General features: G+C 36.7%; 1 protein-coding gene across 5 annotated transcripts in view; it reads right to left on the minus strand.

Annotated features, from left to right (window-relative positions):
• LOC149318735 (protocadherin-15-like) overlaps positions 1-15539 on the minus strand; it is a 952040-nt gene that overhangs the window by 311344 nt on the left and 625157 nt on the right. For all 5 annotated transcript variants that reach the window (XM_089510367.1, XM_089510370.1, XM_089510366.1 and 2 more), the window contains 3 exons: positions 14025-14144; positions 7933-8043; positions 6565-6735 (listed from right to left, as the gene is read on the minus strand). In XM_089510367.1, the coding sequence (XP_089366493.1) occupies positions 6565-6735; positions 7933-8043; positions 14025-14144 (402 nt within the window). The remainder of the gene's footprint in view (positions 1-6564; positions 6736-7932; positions 8044-14024; positions 14145-15539) is intronic.

A 15539-nucleotide genomic window follows, 5' to 3' on the forward strand; every position in this document is an offset into this window, starting at 1 on the left:
TTCTCTGTCTGAGTATTATTATTATTATTATTATTATTATTATTCCTATAAACTGTAAACAAAGGCAAGCATGTAACCTAAAAGACTGTATTGGTTTGTGGGATACCTGGAACCCTGGAACTTCTATACTTCAAAATAGTGTTAATAAGATAAACACAGGCCAAGTGTCAGCAACTAGAGGCCTTCTGTGGATAAGAGGTAAAGGTATCTTAAGGTTTGAGAGGAGGTCCAGTCACATCTACAGTACTTGTTAAGTGGCTTCCCATCCATGTAGTAGCTAGGAAGCTGCTCAGCTTTCAAGATCAGATAGGAACTGGTGCCTTCAGGGAATTTAGCTCTTTATAAAGAGAATTTTGCCACACATTAACTGTTCATGAATGATAAAACGTATTGGTGAACAGTTATCTCACACAGGTTCAATAGCTCACAGTACATTAATATGAAGAAATGTAACCCAAAACAAATTGTGCAGTGTGAGTGTTTCTGCTCAGTCAGTCAGCCATACTTTATTCAACCCCATACCTCCTCTCATCTGCTTTTCATTTTTTCCCCATGTAGATTGGGCATACAAACCTTGGCTTGTCTCCAAAACTTACTGGTATTTTCCATCTTTTGTATAAATAGTGCTTTTTAATTACATAAGGATCTATACTCAAAGTTTAGCTTCAGAGACAGAGAAAAAGATATACAACAAGCCAAGGAAGAGTTCCTTTCTTAAATTGGTTAGGGCAACTGGGACATTCCAAACTCCACTGAGCTTTCCACTAATACTACAAACCATTTGCAAGTCCAGGCATCCACAGCCCAGCTAAAAAAACAGAATCTGTTGAGTCCCACATTTTTTTGGGAAGTTTTTATGAAGTTATAGGTCTAGCAATCACAGAACCCTTTTATGCTGCTATAAATAATACGTTGACAATATCATGCCATGCTGATACAGCAGTCTTCTACACGTTTATAAATAACATTGTGAAAGTCCCCTGGATTGTCAGCTGAACACACTCGAATATAAATCTTGGTATGGGGTCAGCTTGGTTATACTGCGATCAACCCCTTAAAACCTGCCACTGAATTCCAGTTTTAAAAGAATACACAGACAGGCCAAGTGGAAAGAGTTGATTGCCATTGCTCAATTTTGTGTGCATGTATGTAATTATGTTTGTAAGTGTTTATTACTGCATTGTGCAAAATATTGCCATGGATACTGTGGCAACACATTCAAAATCTTTTCTCAGATTCTCAGGAGGGGAAGAAGAAAGGAATAAACCATCTCCCATCACTCTGGATGGAAAGAATGAGGGAAACTGAATAAAATTTAAGGAACCAGATGATACTGAGAAAGCAGACAAAGCTGCTTGGACCCAGGAAGCAACACGCTAAGGTGGTGTTGGTGTTGGATGATGAAACCAGACATAGATGCGGCTGATAGAATACCTAAATCTGATTTAGAAGGGCTGGGTTGAAATTAATCTATTTCATTTTCCAATCCATTCCAAGTAGAAATTTCTTTCAGGTCGTGTCATGCTCACCATCATATCACTTGGAGAGCCAGAGATTCTATGATCTTGCCTGCTATTCCCAGAAATCACAGAGAGTCTTCCATCTGAAACTCTTTTCCTGAATTGCCAAAGGCAAGGGGTGTACTGGGGATAGCTTACAGAAACTGCCAGCCCCACCAAATCTTTCATAAACTCGGGTTCTAGAAAAGTAGGTCAGAAACTGATTTTGGAGTAGACTGAATTTCCGAGGTCCGAATCTGTCCCACTCAGAGATCAGCCTTTAGTCTCTAAAATGTTACTAGTCCTACATACAAAAAATATCATAATACACCAAACAAAATGGCATTATTCAAGAAATAAAAATCAGAAAACCTGTCACTTTGTTTTGTATTATACAATAGAATTTGTTATGAAAATATTCTCTTTGAAGATGAATCACACAGAATAAGAATTGGCGAGAGGTTTTAGGAAAACAAGAAATGTTATTAAAGACTACTTCACATAGAAAAACAACGTGTAGATCTACTCACAAAAGTAGCAGAACTCATATTTGCAACTGATGCTCAACTAAATCCATGAAGTGGGTTATAGAATTTTGCAATTTTAAACTACATAATCCATATTACTAGTAATGTAAAGCATGTTTAAAATGCAGAGAACTGAGTGAGTATATGTTTCTTTCTCTCTCTCAAGAGAGTATAAAGTTGATATAGAAATGAAATAAATAAATAAATAAAATGCAACACAATATTTGAATTATCACCTCAATTGAAAAATAGAACTACAAGATCTCCTGTGAAGGGTAGAAAGAACAAAACATGAGGGCACTTGAGAACTTACACTGACAATCATATGTACATGGTATAAATCCCATTGTGTCCAATGTGGCTCATCCTTAGTAAGAATGACAGGCTTACTGAAGCCTGTCAAATGCATGCTGGAACACTGCCTTATCTAGACTAGAAAAATGGCTTCTCTACTGCATTCTATGGTGACATCCAATAAGGAAAATGCATGTCCATTATGAACATATTAATTTGTTAGTATTTTTGTCACTGGAATTCTTCTATATATGAAGGAGTGATGTCAGTGTCCTTCAGTACCTGTATGTAAGCAATCGTCAATTGTAACCTCAAATGCAGTCATTAAGAAAGCATGTATCCAGACACACACTTAGATGTGTGCGTGCATGTTTATGTATATACATACATATTGTACATATTGTTGTTAATTGTTGTTGATAATGACGATGACTGAAACTCTGTATCTCCTTCACATTAGGCTTTAATGGATGTTTCTAATTCTGCTTTTCTTGAAACCTTAAAATCATGGGTGGCTTCATTAGCTGTTTCAGTTGTCGATTTTCTTTTTTAAAAACTATTTATGAAATTGTTTTAGGGCTGAAACAGACAGCCCTGAAGGCAGGCTTTATGCTTTCCCAGAGAGAGCTGGAGTGAGGCCACAGCAACTGCATTCTGCTGCCCCGATCTGGGTTTGTGCAGCCCAAAAAGAGGCAGCAAAATGCTACTCTTTTTGAGCTGGCAAAAAGCAGGGGTTTCCACCACCACAGCAGCTTTGCAATGCTCCTGCAGCATATAAACACCACACCACTGGAGTGCCACAAGCTGTCCATTGTGTGGTTCAGTGGGCAGCATGACACTGGTTTGGGGGCAGCATCAGAGCATGCAGCGTCTAAACACTGTGCTCTGGCATCGCCCCCCAGCACAAAGGGGCCTCTGTTTTGCCCCTTAGTCTATTTTTAAAGCATATTGTTATTTTTTTCTGTCTGTTTCTAATGTTTTAAGTAAATCTTTTGCATTTTGCATATCACCCCAAGGGCCATAGCAGGTGATAAGCAATAAGCTAAAGTTAAACAAATAAAACAAATAAAATAGAATATTTGTTTTGGATACATGTTTTGGGAAGGTGGTCTATATTCACTGGATAACTGAAAAGCCTAGTAGTTTCTCAGACAAACAATTCTCAACTGTCATTCTGATATTAAAACTATACAATTATGTTTTAAATTCGCTTTCCTTTATCCTGTGTAACTCTGATCTCATTTCTCCGATGAAGTACTAAAACACAGTGATCCTATGAACACTGAATTTTATGGATAACAGCCTTGTACTGAATGTTGGCTCAGATGCTTATAATTTTCATTTTAAACTACACTTTGGTTGGCTGAAGATAGGCAATACGCTGATTTTTGGTTCTATTACCAAGCTGTCACAGTATATCACATCTGTTCACTGCCATTAATACTGATGTTCTCACTGCCTTAAATACACATTATAGCATCAGAGTTATATCAGAGTAGAGAGGCACTATATTGATGTTAGATGAAATGGCAGAGTCCACAAAACCCATTACAAGTTGCTCAGGTAGTTGTTTCACCTTTAGTCTCCTATGCCTCCCAGCTCCAGCTGTTAATCAGTCAGCCTGGAGACTCAAAGAGTAGCAAATTCTATTAACTATGGCCTGTTACAGACTGCCAAAATAAAGCTGCTTCGGGTCTCTTTGGAGATATGCTATTTAAATGATGCATGAGTCCCAAGAATCGGGAAGCTGCACCAAAGCTGCACTCCAGTGCTTAGGAATGGAATGTGGCTTTGGTGCGACCTCCGGACTCTTAGGACCCATGCATCATTTAAATAGCATATCTCCAAAGAGACCCGAAGCAGCTTTATTTTGGCAGTCTGTAACAGGCCAGTATTTCTCTCAACATCTGTATTTTCAAAAAGGGACAAGTGATATGGCCTCTTCAGTATCCTTGGGAGAACTTCCATTACACAACTGACAGTTTGGGGGCAAACTAGAATACATAGACAAGCTCAAGATATATTACAGTATACATTAATGTTATTAACTATATTATCTATTTTATACATCTGAAGAAAACATGGTATAGGCCAAATCACACTGTTCAGTAAAAAATGGTTTCTCTCAGGGGTATTATTAGCAATCAGTTCCTAGAAGGCATGAATAAACCACATTTTTCTACAAACAGTGCTCTTTTCAACAGCACACATTATGCTATATCTGTCCCCTTAATCTACCCAAGCAGATACAAATGCAAATATATACTAAGTTGATTGTTTGCATGCTGCCAATATAAGGTGCTTTAGTGCTTCTAAAAAACCTAATATTACATTCATCACCTCTCCCCACCCCACCCCACCCAATAGTGTTTTGATAAAAACTAAATGAAAACAACAGTGCTATAAAAAGAGAGATTAACAAGAAAAGTCTTGCAAGCTACACTTAAGGAATGCTTGCTTCTGGTCAGTTCAATATGGTGTCCTTTTAAAACTGCCAGCCTCATTCTCTATTATATAATGGAAGAAATAATGATTCACTGTGAAATGGTATACTTTTGTTGTTCTTATGTAGAATAAAGCAACAACTAAAGGAGAGATGAATCAGGTAAATGAATCAATTTAATACATGGAAGCATATCAGTTCTAAACAAATGCAACAATATCTTGAGATCCTTCACATTCCATCTAAAAAATAGGGCTCTATTTATTCACTAATTTTCTTTTAAAAGGAAGCAATGAGTAGCATTACTGTATTCTTCAAACAGTGAGAAAGCCTTAAAAGAAGGCTTTTTCAAAGTAGTTTTCAAAGACTATTTATATTTTGAGACTTAGGGGCTCAACAGACGGGCAGCTCCGTGCCACCTGTCTTTGCCCTGTATCATTGCCACAGAAATATATACATTTTGAACTTAAAACTATGTTTGTGTGTGCATGTACAAATACACACACAAACAGAATATTAAAATTCAAACAAAAACATACATTTATTATGGAATAAATGTTCACTCTGCTTGCATTTTCAGCCCAAAATGTGATTCTGCTAAGCCGCAACAAATTTCCACTGTAGAGAGCTCTGACAACATTGAACTAACTAGTTACAAAACAAATTACTTATAATTAACGCCTTTCTCCAATAACAAAGATATGAATATTTTCAGTCATAGTTTAACAAAGGCTAACATGACTCCTCTTGATGTGTAACTGATACTTCTGAGTTACTTTTATAATTGTGAACACTCTGATGTGTCATCAGATAGGTAGGAAGAATGTGTTTTTGTATAATGGGGCAGTGGTTTATACCCAATCTGATTACCTTGATTTTTAAGCCAGTATTTGACTACCTGTTTGCTTTTGTTTTTTCGTATTTCTACTGTAATTGCTTCATATTTGTGCCTTCCTTCCCGTCTTTCCTTTCTCTTGCTTTCTGTCTCTCTATATATTGTAAGTCCATTGGCTGGGGTATCTGTTTTAGTGTTTTATGTTTTCACTACACGATGAACAACAACTATTACTAAATGTAAGTATTTTAATAAATTTTGGAAAACAGATGAGCAAGGAGTTGCTTTTTCAAAACTGCAGCTATGAAAGGTACAAAACTCCCCTATACTACTATGATTTTAATAAATAGTTTTTAAAAAACCTATACAAGTTCTAGATTTAAGAATATGAGTTTCAATGCAGATTCCATACCCGATGATCAAACCCAGACACATGTGGTTGAACACAATACTGAATCTGATATTTGGAATTGAATAGGGAGCATATCCTATTTCTCACTCTTTTAAGAGTGTAGCCATAATCTCTGAAAAGTTCTCAAAGCCTCTCCTTCCTGTGGAGACTAAGTATTCAATCTATGGCAATCAGGACTCTTTTATATAATGCAACATATATTACAAAAGGTTAACTAAAAATAAATGCTAAACCAGATCTACTTAATTTGCAGATGGGCTGAATTTAGCCCTATGTGTGGTTTCCCCACAGGGTGGCATAAATCCTAGAATTATACAGTTGGAAGAAAGTCCAAGGCCCATCAGGTGCAATTCCCTGAAATACATGAATTGATTTTTTGCTATCTGCATTAGACTGCAAAAACAGGAGGGAAAAATGTCAAGCAACCAACAGGGCACATAATATAGTATCTGTGCACAGGCCTATGAATGTAGATGTAAAGCAACTGTAATTAGAAAAAATAAGGAAGAGAAGAGAAGAGGAAGGGAAGAAGAAATATCCATGCTTGTACTTACAGGGTCCGTCAGCTCTGGCAAACTCGCCTGGTAAGTCAGTGGGCGACAATCCCGGGTGTTAAAAACCAATATACATGGAAGGAACATAGGTCCAAGATCATCCCCATCAAGGACATCAACTGTGAGGGTGGTTGTACTTGTTCTCCGTTCTATAAGGTTTTGAGCTCGGTCCTGTGGGGGAAAAACAGAATTTACAGAGATTGCTCTTGTATTCTTTTATGGAAAAGAACATGCTATCTTTTAATTAAAATCAATTTATCTTAGTATCGTAACATGTAATAGCATAATAATACATAATTCCAATACCATAACATCTGTTGGAAAAATCAGGCAGAGGTAAGAAATGAATACCAAACTGTCAGACATTAGCAGGCAACAACCATTAAAAACAACAGGAGGAAAATTCTGCTTTTTTTAAAAAAAAATCTCAAATGGAAAAAAGTATTTTAAGTAGGAATTATTTTCACGTCTTTCCTCCTTTCTTACCTCCCTATTTCCTTTTCTCTGTTGCTTCCTCTCCTTCTTTTTCCTCATTTGTTTATACCTGTATTCCATGTTCTTCCTTTACTGAGGGTTTTCTCACTACTGTCCTCCTTTTTATCAAAATCCCTCTTATTCTCTTGAAATTGTGTGAAATGTTTGTTAACATTACATATAGAACAAAATTTGACACATGGAAAAGAAAGTGTTGGATGAACCAGCCATCTTCTGTTCTGATTTAGTGGCTCTTTGGCTTGTCTAAGAACTAAAACAAATTGTTTAACACTGACAAGGAAGTCTAATATTAGACCTGAGAGAGGACTTTCAAAAGAAAAGGGGACCCACCTCTAAATAAATAAAAATATAGGTCAGATTCTATGATAAAATCTCCTGTACATTTGAAGCTGATATTGCTATACAGTATGCACATAATAATGAAGGAATTTTTTCTCCTTCTTGAAAAACAAGATGTACACTTTTCATTATAGAATCACCAATCAGCACAACAAATTAATATTTGATAATATATTTATCTTGCTGACAGAACAAGTGGTATATTCTTTTAGGTGTTTTTAATTTTTGGGATTTCTTTCTTTACAAAATCACGAGGTCAGATTGTTACAAAATCCACAATTCTAATTCAATATGGTAGCAACTTACTATATATTATATAGACACAGATAAAGAGACATAAATATAAGCACTACTTTATTTGTCACTTTGAAATGGCTATTTTGTAAAATTTTGCTTAATTTTTGACAAATCATAGGTGGTTAATAATGGCAATTCACATTTCTATTACATGTGATAGAAATATTTTCCTTCATTCTCCAAAATAGGTATAAACATAAGTAGTATCCAACATTATGCCAATTCAGTCACACTTACATTTGCTTGTACAACAACAAAATAGCGAGTCTTTTCTTCGTAATTTAGCCTTTCACGCAAAACTACTGATCCAGACAATGTAAGAGGAATGTCAAAAGTTCTATTGGATGTCTGCAGAAAATAAAAAGGGTGGAGAAGGATAGATGTGGGGGGGATAGAGGATTATAGGAAATATTGGTGTAATCAATTTGAGAAGATCAGTCCATAGCAATCAAAGACAATATTCTCAGTAATTCATAATGAACATTAGTCCACATGTCCAAAACTATTTGTAATATCTTATCTGCAAAAGCAATCTTTTAATGATCACACTTATTTTTGTCCTCCCCAGAAAAACTACTATGCAACTAATTACTTTTCATAGAAACAGGAAAAGTTGTATTTGAATATAAAGGGGATAGAAAGACTATCCACATCTTTGACACATCGAGTCATTCGACTTAAAAAAACACTTCAGTTGTTCAAAGACTTTTTCACTTTTTACTTTTTCTTTTTGAGTAGTTTCTGTGCATTTTTTTAAAAAAACCCCACAACCTATTGTATTTTTTGAAGAAGGAAACATTTCTTGCAAACCAAAAATTAGAGTGACACGCTGTTCAGCAATTACAACATTCTAAGTCTGATTTACAAAATCACAATTGATTTTTATGGACAGTGTGCCATCTCAATGATTAACAACACCCCCCCCCCCAAATCTCTACCTTTTAAGCTGTGTAGTCCCCCCTCCCCACCCTGGCTCTTTCTGAGATGTTGTAGAGCAAGGATGAGCAGTGGCATGTCAGTTTCTTCGTGTAGTTGTGGCTGCTGTGACAGCTGTCATACGCAAGCATGCTTTACGTGGCTTTCAGCATATGCTGAAAGCTGCATGGGGAGGAATGAGTGGTGCATCCCATGAGGATTAATGGGGCGTGTGTCCATGGCGTACGTGCACCGCCACGTGCATGAGCCCCATTCATTTAAATGGGGCTCGAGCATACGCGTAATTTGCTTTATGTGGGGGAGTCCGGAACGAATCCCCTGCGTAAAGCAAGGCTCACTGTATGTCTCTCAGTGTAAGATCTTGGCCATCATATTTTAGGCCAAAAAAGTATTCCACGCAAAATTATGAAGGAGGGGAGAACTGCACAATTTTTTGAGCAAATGGGGGGGGGGGGGAGAGGATTATAGGAAATGTTGGTGTAATCAATTTGAGAAGATCAGTCCATAGCAATCAAAGACAATATTCAAACATATGAAAATATCCAAACATATGAAAATGACCAGAAATGAAATATATTCCTGATTTGAAACATATTTGGTTTTAGAATTTATTCAAATTTTATTAAGAAAGAAAAGACCCTTCATGTAATCACAATTCAATCACATATTTTTTTTAAAAAATGAAACTCCTTCTTACACAAAATAAACACCAATAAAACTGCATTCACATCTTTTTCAACAATAAGCCCAAATCCTGGATCAGCTCCTGGATCAGGAAGCAATAGGTAAGATGACAGTAAATAAACTTAAGACTAAATTCTGACAAATTGGAAGTCTTCAGCAGTTCTCACATGTCTGCGAATGGAGCAGGGAGGTAGAGCTGCATGCCCAGCTTTTGCTGGTACACAAACTACAGCCATTCCTGGATAGACATAACTTAGTCACAATGACACATGATCTGGTAACTTTTCATTTGGTTTACTGAAATGCACTTAAAGATGATCCAAAAATTGTAAGGCTGGTATCTTGTTGCTTAGTGCCTAATTGGAGTAGTTCTTTTCAATTAACTGCTGAACAGTAAGAAAGCACATAGGTTTATCCCATTGACTGCATGATTCTGTTCTATTCAAAACTAACAACAGGTCTAGGCTGATGGGTGCAAAATGTGGGGAGCAGAATTCTGTCAAGAAGAGTGGTCACAGATCAATCGTGCAGCGTAAATCCTGCAAAGCACCTTTGGGATCTTAGGTTTCCAGGTTAAATTAGTGATAGTAATATTGTTCTCAAACTCGTCAGCATTTCAAAGCACAGGCATCTGAAGTAATATATCTGCCTAGATGTATCTATCCATAGCACCTTTCCAATGCCCTCATCCCTGGGAGAAAAACCAGAATCGTTGTCCCCTGCTACGAGAAACACATTGATGTCAGGGCTCTGACAGCTTACAGTTGTAAACCGCTTAGACACTGCTTAGGTGGTATGAAGCAGTATATAAATGAAGCTTGTTTCTTCAGGCTCAATAATTCTAATACCTTGTGGCAATAGATCCTAGGCCCAAAACAGATGGGCCCAGAAGACGAGCACAAGGCCACACCGGCACCATTCATGCCAGGGCCACAGCAATCACATGTGCCCTGTTCCAGTCCAGGCTACCGCTGTGGTGCTAAACAGAACTGTCAGAAGGGGCAGATTCTATTTGCTCCTTCTTGGCCTGGTTCTTTTTCATTGGCGTGGCCTCAGTGTAGCTTCAGGCCATGTTTGGGGCATACATCTTGTAAACATCATACCCCCAAAATGGCCTGAAGCCATGTCATTTTGCCCACGTGTTTTGAGCCTAAGTCCTTTCTGTGTAGTAGCACGAAAAGCAGGGCAGTATCAGGTTAAGATCAGTTTGTTTACCTAGGCATTTATGAGTGATCAATACAGGTGAGTGTTTCTCTCTGATTATTATAGTTATTTTTGTGCATTATTGGTTGATTATTATTTTGTAACTAGCTGTACCCGGCCATGCATTGCTGTGGCTCAGTCTGGTTAAATGAAAAAGAAAGAAAAGAGAAAGAGCACGTTTCTGAAATATTTAATTTCACAATGCTTGTGGGTATACAATATTTCTGTTGTTTCACTGTCTGTGTAGATATAGAACTTCTCTGGTTTGCTGACTCTAGAACACGCACCAGATAATTGCCCATGTGAGAAGCAATCCATGTCTAGATCTAAACCGCACAATTCTAAAGATTGACCCTGAGCTTTGTGATTGCAAACGCCAAACAAATATTTAGTATAACGTGTGTTGCTGTTACGTCCAACAGAAGGCACTGTTTTTTTTAAAACACATTTTTACCTGTTACAGGTGTGACATCTATATAATAGTAGGTATATGTATATAAAAACATGTGTGTATTGGAATGGAACATTGTGTCAAAATTTCAAAGCAATCGGTGAAGAAGTTTTGGAAATTTAAGATTTTGAACAAACAAACATTTACATTTTTATTTATATGTGTGATTTTTTTATGGTGTGACTGTGCAATACTGAGTGATTATGTTTTATTAGATATGTATTGTCGTCATTGTGTATTACTATGTGAGTATTATTTTGTTTTTTAAAAAGCGTTGTACAGTATTTGTTTTTTTTAAAACATTAATGTCTTTTAATACTATATAAACTCATGTATATGTCTAGAAATTTAAGTCAAAAAATTGGCCCTGAAAACCTGTTGATTTATCCATGGGTCAATGTAAGCACTGTACTTTAACTCTCTCTTTAAAAAAAAAGGGGGGGGGCATCCTCTGGCGAAAGGAAAGAGTGTAATTTGTCCCAGAAGCACTGACCTCTCCTTTCTCTCATCCATCCAGCCTTTAAAGTGAGCACAAAGTTATGTCTGCTGGAATTTTGTAAGTTCTTTGGCATTGTTTTCCTTTGTTTCATCCTTTACAATAGCCAGGATTGCCTCATGGTTGTTTCGGCTGACATAGTAGCAGTTTGGTCTTTTTTCAAATCCTTGCTTATCAAAGCTTTGTGGCATCACAATGGTATTACAAGACGAAAACCCTCGCTCTCAAATTTTGGCCCTGAAAGTTCAGGGAATGGAAAGTTTCTGGTCTGACAACTATACCATAAATAATGAACGTTTTTTTCATGGGGAAAAGAATACTTTTGTCCATGAGTGTAATAATACTCAGGTTAATTGTATAAATCTAACAACAACAACAACAAACTGATCAGTTTTCTTCAGTGTTGCTTTTCTAATTCTTTTGAATACAATACTCCAGCTTTTGCATTATTTCTGTTGCAAAGACATGTCCAACATTATCTCTGAATAATAAGGCAACTAAAATGGTAATAAACATTCCTTTTTTCCTAAGAAAAAGCATTTACTTTTGTCTGTGTTTCATTTTTATAATAATGCCTGGACATAATAATAGACTTTTGAACTTAACAAAAATATCCCAATTGTATAAAATGAAGTACTTTAGCTATAAATAAATGGTACAGAAAACCTGTAATTTATACAAACTCTTCAGATCTTGAATAAGGTATTTTGTTTGACCATCTGATGTGTTATCAGTAAAATGTGTTTACTGGATTTTTTCTTTATCCATCTAAAAATAGGGAATAGAAAATATGCCCTGTGGGAAACCTTTTCTAGAATCTTATCCAATTAATAAATCTGAATGAAATTGACTGGAATTCGCTCATCTAAAATCTTCATAACAAGCTAAAAAATACAAAATCCTTATCCTTTAGACAGCGTATAAAAGGTAAAATTACCCAAATGTTATACTGTTTCATAGTACGCTTTCTATTACAAAAAAGGCAGCATTTAACATGACCCCTTTAATATGCTAAACTTCAGCTTTTGGCCCTGTGCATGCATTATATAGTGCTATAGATTTAGATGGTCAGTAAAGAGTGGCCTGAGTCTGCTCTGGCCAGAAGCAGGTCTGAACCCCACTGACCATACAGCCTCCTCTGCAGGCAGACCATACACACAGGGGCTAACAGAAATCAAGCTCTGTTTCACCCTAGGTAAAAAAGAGGGTTGTTATATAGTAGGGGGTGGGATTTCAGACATTCTCAATGAAGGTAAAGTGCAAGAAAGCCTTATAATGGGAAGTGGGGACCCCCCAAAGAAACAAAAGCATTAGTGAATTGGCATCTGCATGCAAAAATCCCCCCACCTACATGATAAAGTTCAACTCATGAAATCCTGCCATTTGTTTATGGACAATAAATTCTACTTTACATTAAATGTCTCACTTATAAGGCTGGAGGATAGTATATAGGTCTGACATTCTCTCCCATGTACCTGCTGAATATCCCTTATCCAGAATTCTGAGCTCTGAAGTACTCTAAAATCCAAAACTTTTTCAGCTACAACAGAAGTAGCATACTACGTACATGTACAATGCCTTCTGTTCTGGTTTCCAGAGTTTCCTGGCCCCTGCATAGCCCCTACACAAAGGTCACTCGCAGATTCCCCCAAACTCTGCCTGAAATAAACATCATGATGCTCCCCAACCATTAAAAACTGGATGAAAAATCAACAGTAACTACCGGATGTAGGCTCCTGGACAATTCAGATATTGAATACCATGGGCATAAGGGGCAAAAATTGGCCCCTGCCCCTGTTGCCTATCCATTTTAGAATTACACAAGCAGCATCAAAGAAGAAGAATATTTCATTCTTGAGTGGCCCATTCACTCAAAAAAGAATGAAAAGAAAAGAAAACATGGACTTTTCTCAGATTTCATCTGTATATATGCCCTGTTCTAGAGACTTGAAAAAGGAATAGTCATGCATATTTATAACTTTACACCAGCAAGCTAGTTTTTATGTGCATTAAATAATAATTTAGCAATCTGCGGGTTTTATTTTTAAAGAAGCATTTCACACATTAAGCAGAAGGAAACACAGACTGAAATAAAAGCAAAGTTGGCCATATTCTACAGGGAGCTCCCCAAATTTGGCAGTGTTCCAGGTACTGTATTGATATGATACAAGCAGTTTCAAGGTTTGTTGCATACACACTTGATATAGTTGTGTATAGTTAAAGCATTATACACCAAAATATGAAGTTCTCAGTGTGTATAAACAAGTATTTTGCCTAATTTCCCAATCAGGGAAATAAAACTGAGATATGATACAAATTCAGATATTCACATCATATTGGACATACAAATCCATTCTGTCCCTGTCCACCATCTCTAAGGACTGATTTTTGTGCCCAGTACTATAAGGGATGCACCAAACCAGTAAATCAAAGTGCCCTGAGACACAAATGAATTGCATAACAATAAATTATGTTAGAAGATATAGCAAATGGGATTTGTCACTTGTTTTTTTGTGTTTCCTTCACCAAATTATTACTGAGAAGAAGAATTTCACATACTGGATCGCTGGGATTGTACTGGATGACGTACTCTATCTGGCCATTGGGACCGTCATCTATGTCTGTAGCACCATTGTTCCCAGAGAATCCTGTAAAGATGGTGGTTCCAACTGGTGTTAACTGCAACAACAAAAATGATGTGCACACTTAGCAATCCTTGAAGGAAAGAAAGGCCTAGTAAAGATTTAAAAGTCAACATGTGATTTGTGAATGTCCTCATAATTCGACTTGTTCTCCAGCTTCAATGCATCAGTTCCATTTCAAAGTTCAATCTAACTTTATTTATTTCATTGTTCATTTATTAAAATGTGTCTATCTCTCCCTATAGCTGAAGATCTCAGTACTGGATAAAATAATAATAATAATAATAATAATAATAATAATAATGAATTTATTTATAATAACAATAGAACGGGATACAGCATAATGCGACATTATTCAGTGTACACAATATAGCACAATTCACCAAAATCAGAATCCATATGCAGACTATTTCTCCATCATAGCCTATACAATTTACCTCTCAGATATTGAAGATCAAAAATTCCAGACTAGAAGTACTAGGACCAGTGACTTTTATACATTGTTGTGCTCTCTGTGTCTTGCTACTTTTATTTGTAATCCTAAGGAAGAATCAGCTACATAAACTGTGGAAATATAAGTAAGCAAGGAAAAAAGTAACAAGAAGCCCCTCATTCTTTCTGCCCTAAAACACAAAGGACAAATAAATACTTTCTGATCTGTCCAGGTCAAGCTTGCAAGAGGATATGAAGTCAGTCTCTGATCATATTTGAATGATTTATTCATTTAATTAGGACATGTTCAGGTTCATAATGCATCATACTTTCATGGTTTTCAAACTTAAGTCCTCCAGATGTCTTGGATATTGACTCATAGAGTTCCTGACAACAGGCCAGGTTGTATAGAGCCTCTGAGAAATGTAGTTCAAAATATTTTGATGTCTAAACCACAGTTTTAATGGGCTGAAAAGTGAGCTGCAATGGTCCTTTATATTGCCCGATCCCCCCTCTCTGCTACATTTCCACCAAGGGCATAAGTTCTGAAGATTTTGTTTCCACTTTGGCTTGAGCACAGCTTATCACGCTTCCCCCAAGTTATACATTTAAATAAAACACACACAAGAAACCACTGCAAAGGAACCTTTGGATCTCACGAAGGATGTTGTCTTGCTTTGATTTTGAAAGCTGCCCTTGTTCCTTGAAGAAGCCAGAAGCCAAGCCACTGTTCTCAGAACAAACAAGATATAGCTCAAGAGTAGAATTAAGTCTGTTTGCAGGTTGCCTTTATGGGAGAGATGAATAGGGTGCACGGCTTATTTTTCAAAAAGCCAGTTATCATTATCTGCACTTAGAAAATATTATTTGCTTGCCACTAACCTTTGGAAAGTGGGGGGCAGAGAACACTGTTTTAAGAAAACAGAATGCAAGGCAAAGAGAAATTTGATTTCCACTTTGTCTCTCACTTGCCCCCACCCAGATCTAATTAACTGCTTTT

The sequence above is a fragment of the Sceloporus occidentalis genome, unplaced genomic scaffold, assembly GCF_023333645.1.
Source record: "Sceloporus occidentalis isolate IW3139 unplaced genomic scaffold, rSceOcc1.0.p SCAF_2, whole genome shotgun sequence".
Taxonomy (NCBI): domain Eukaryota; kingdom Metazoa; phylum Chordata; class Lepidosauria; order Squamata; family Phrynosomatidae; genus Sceloporus; species Sceloporus occidentalis.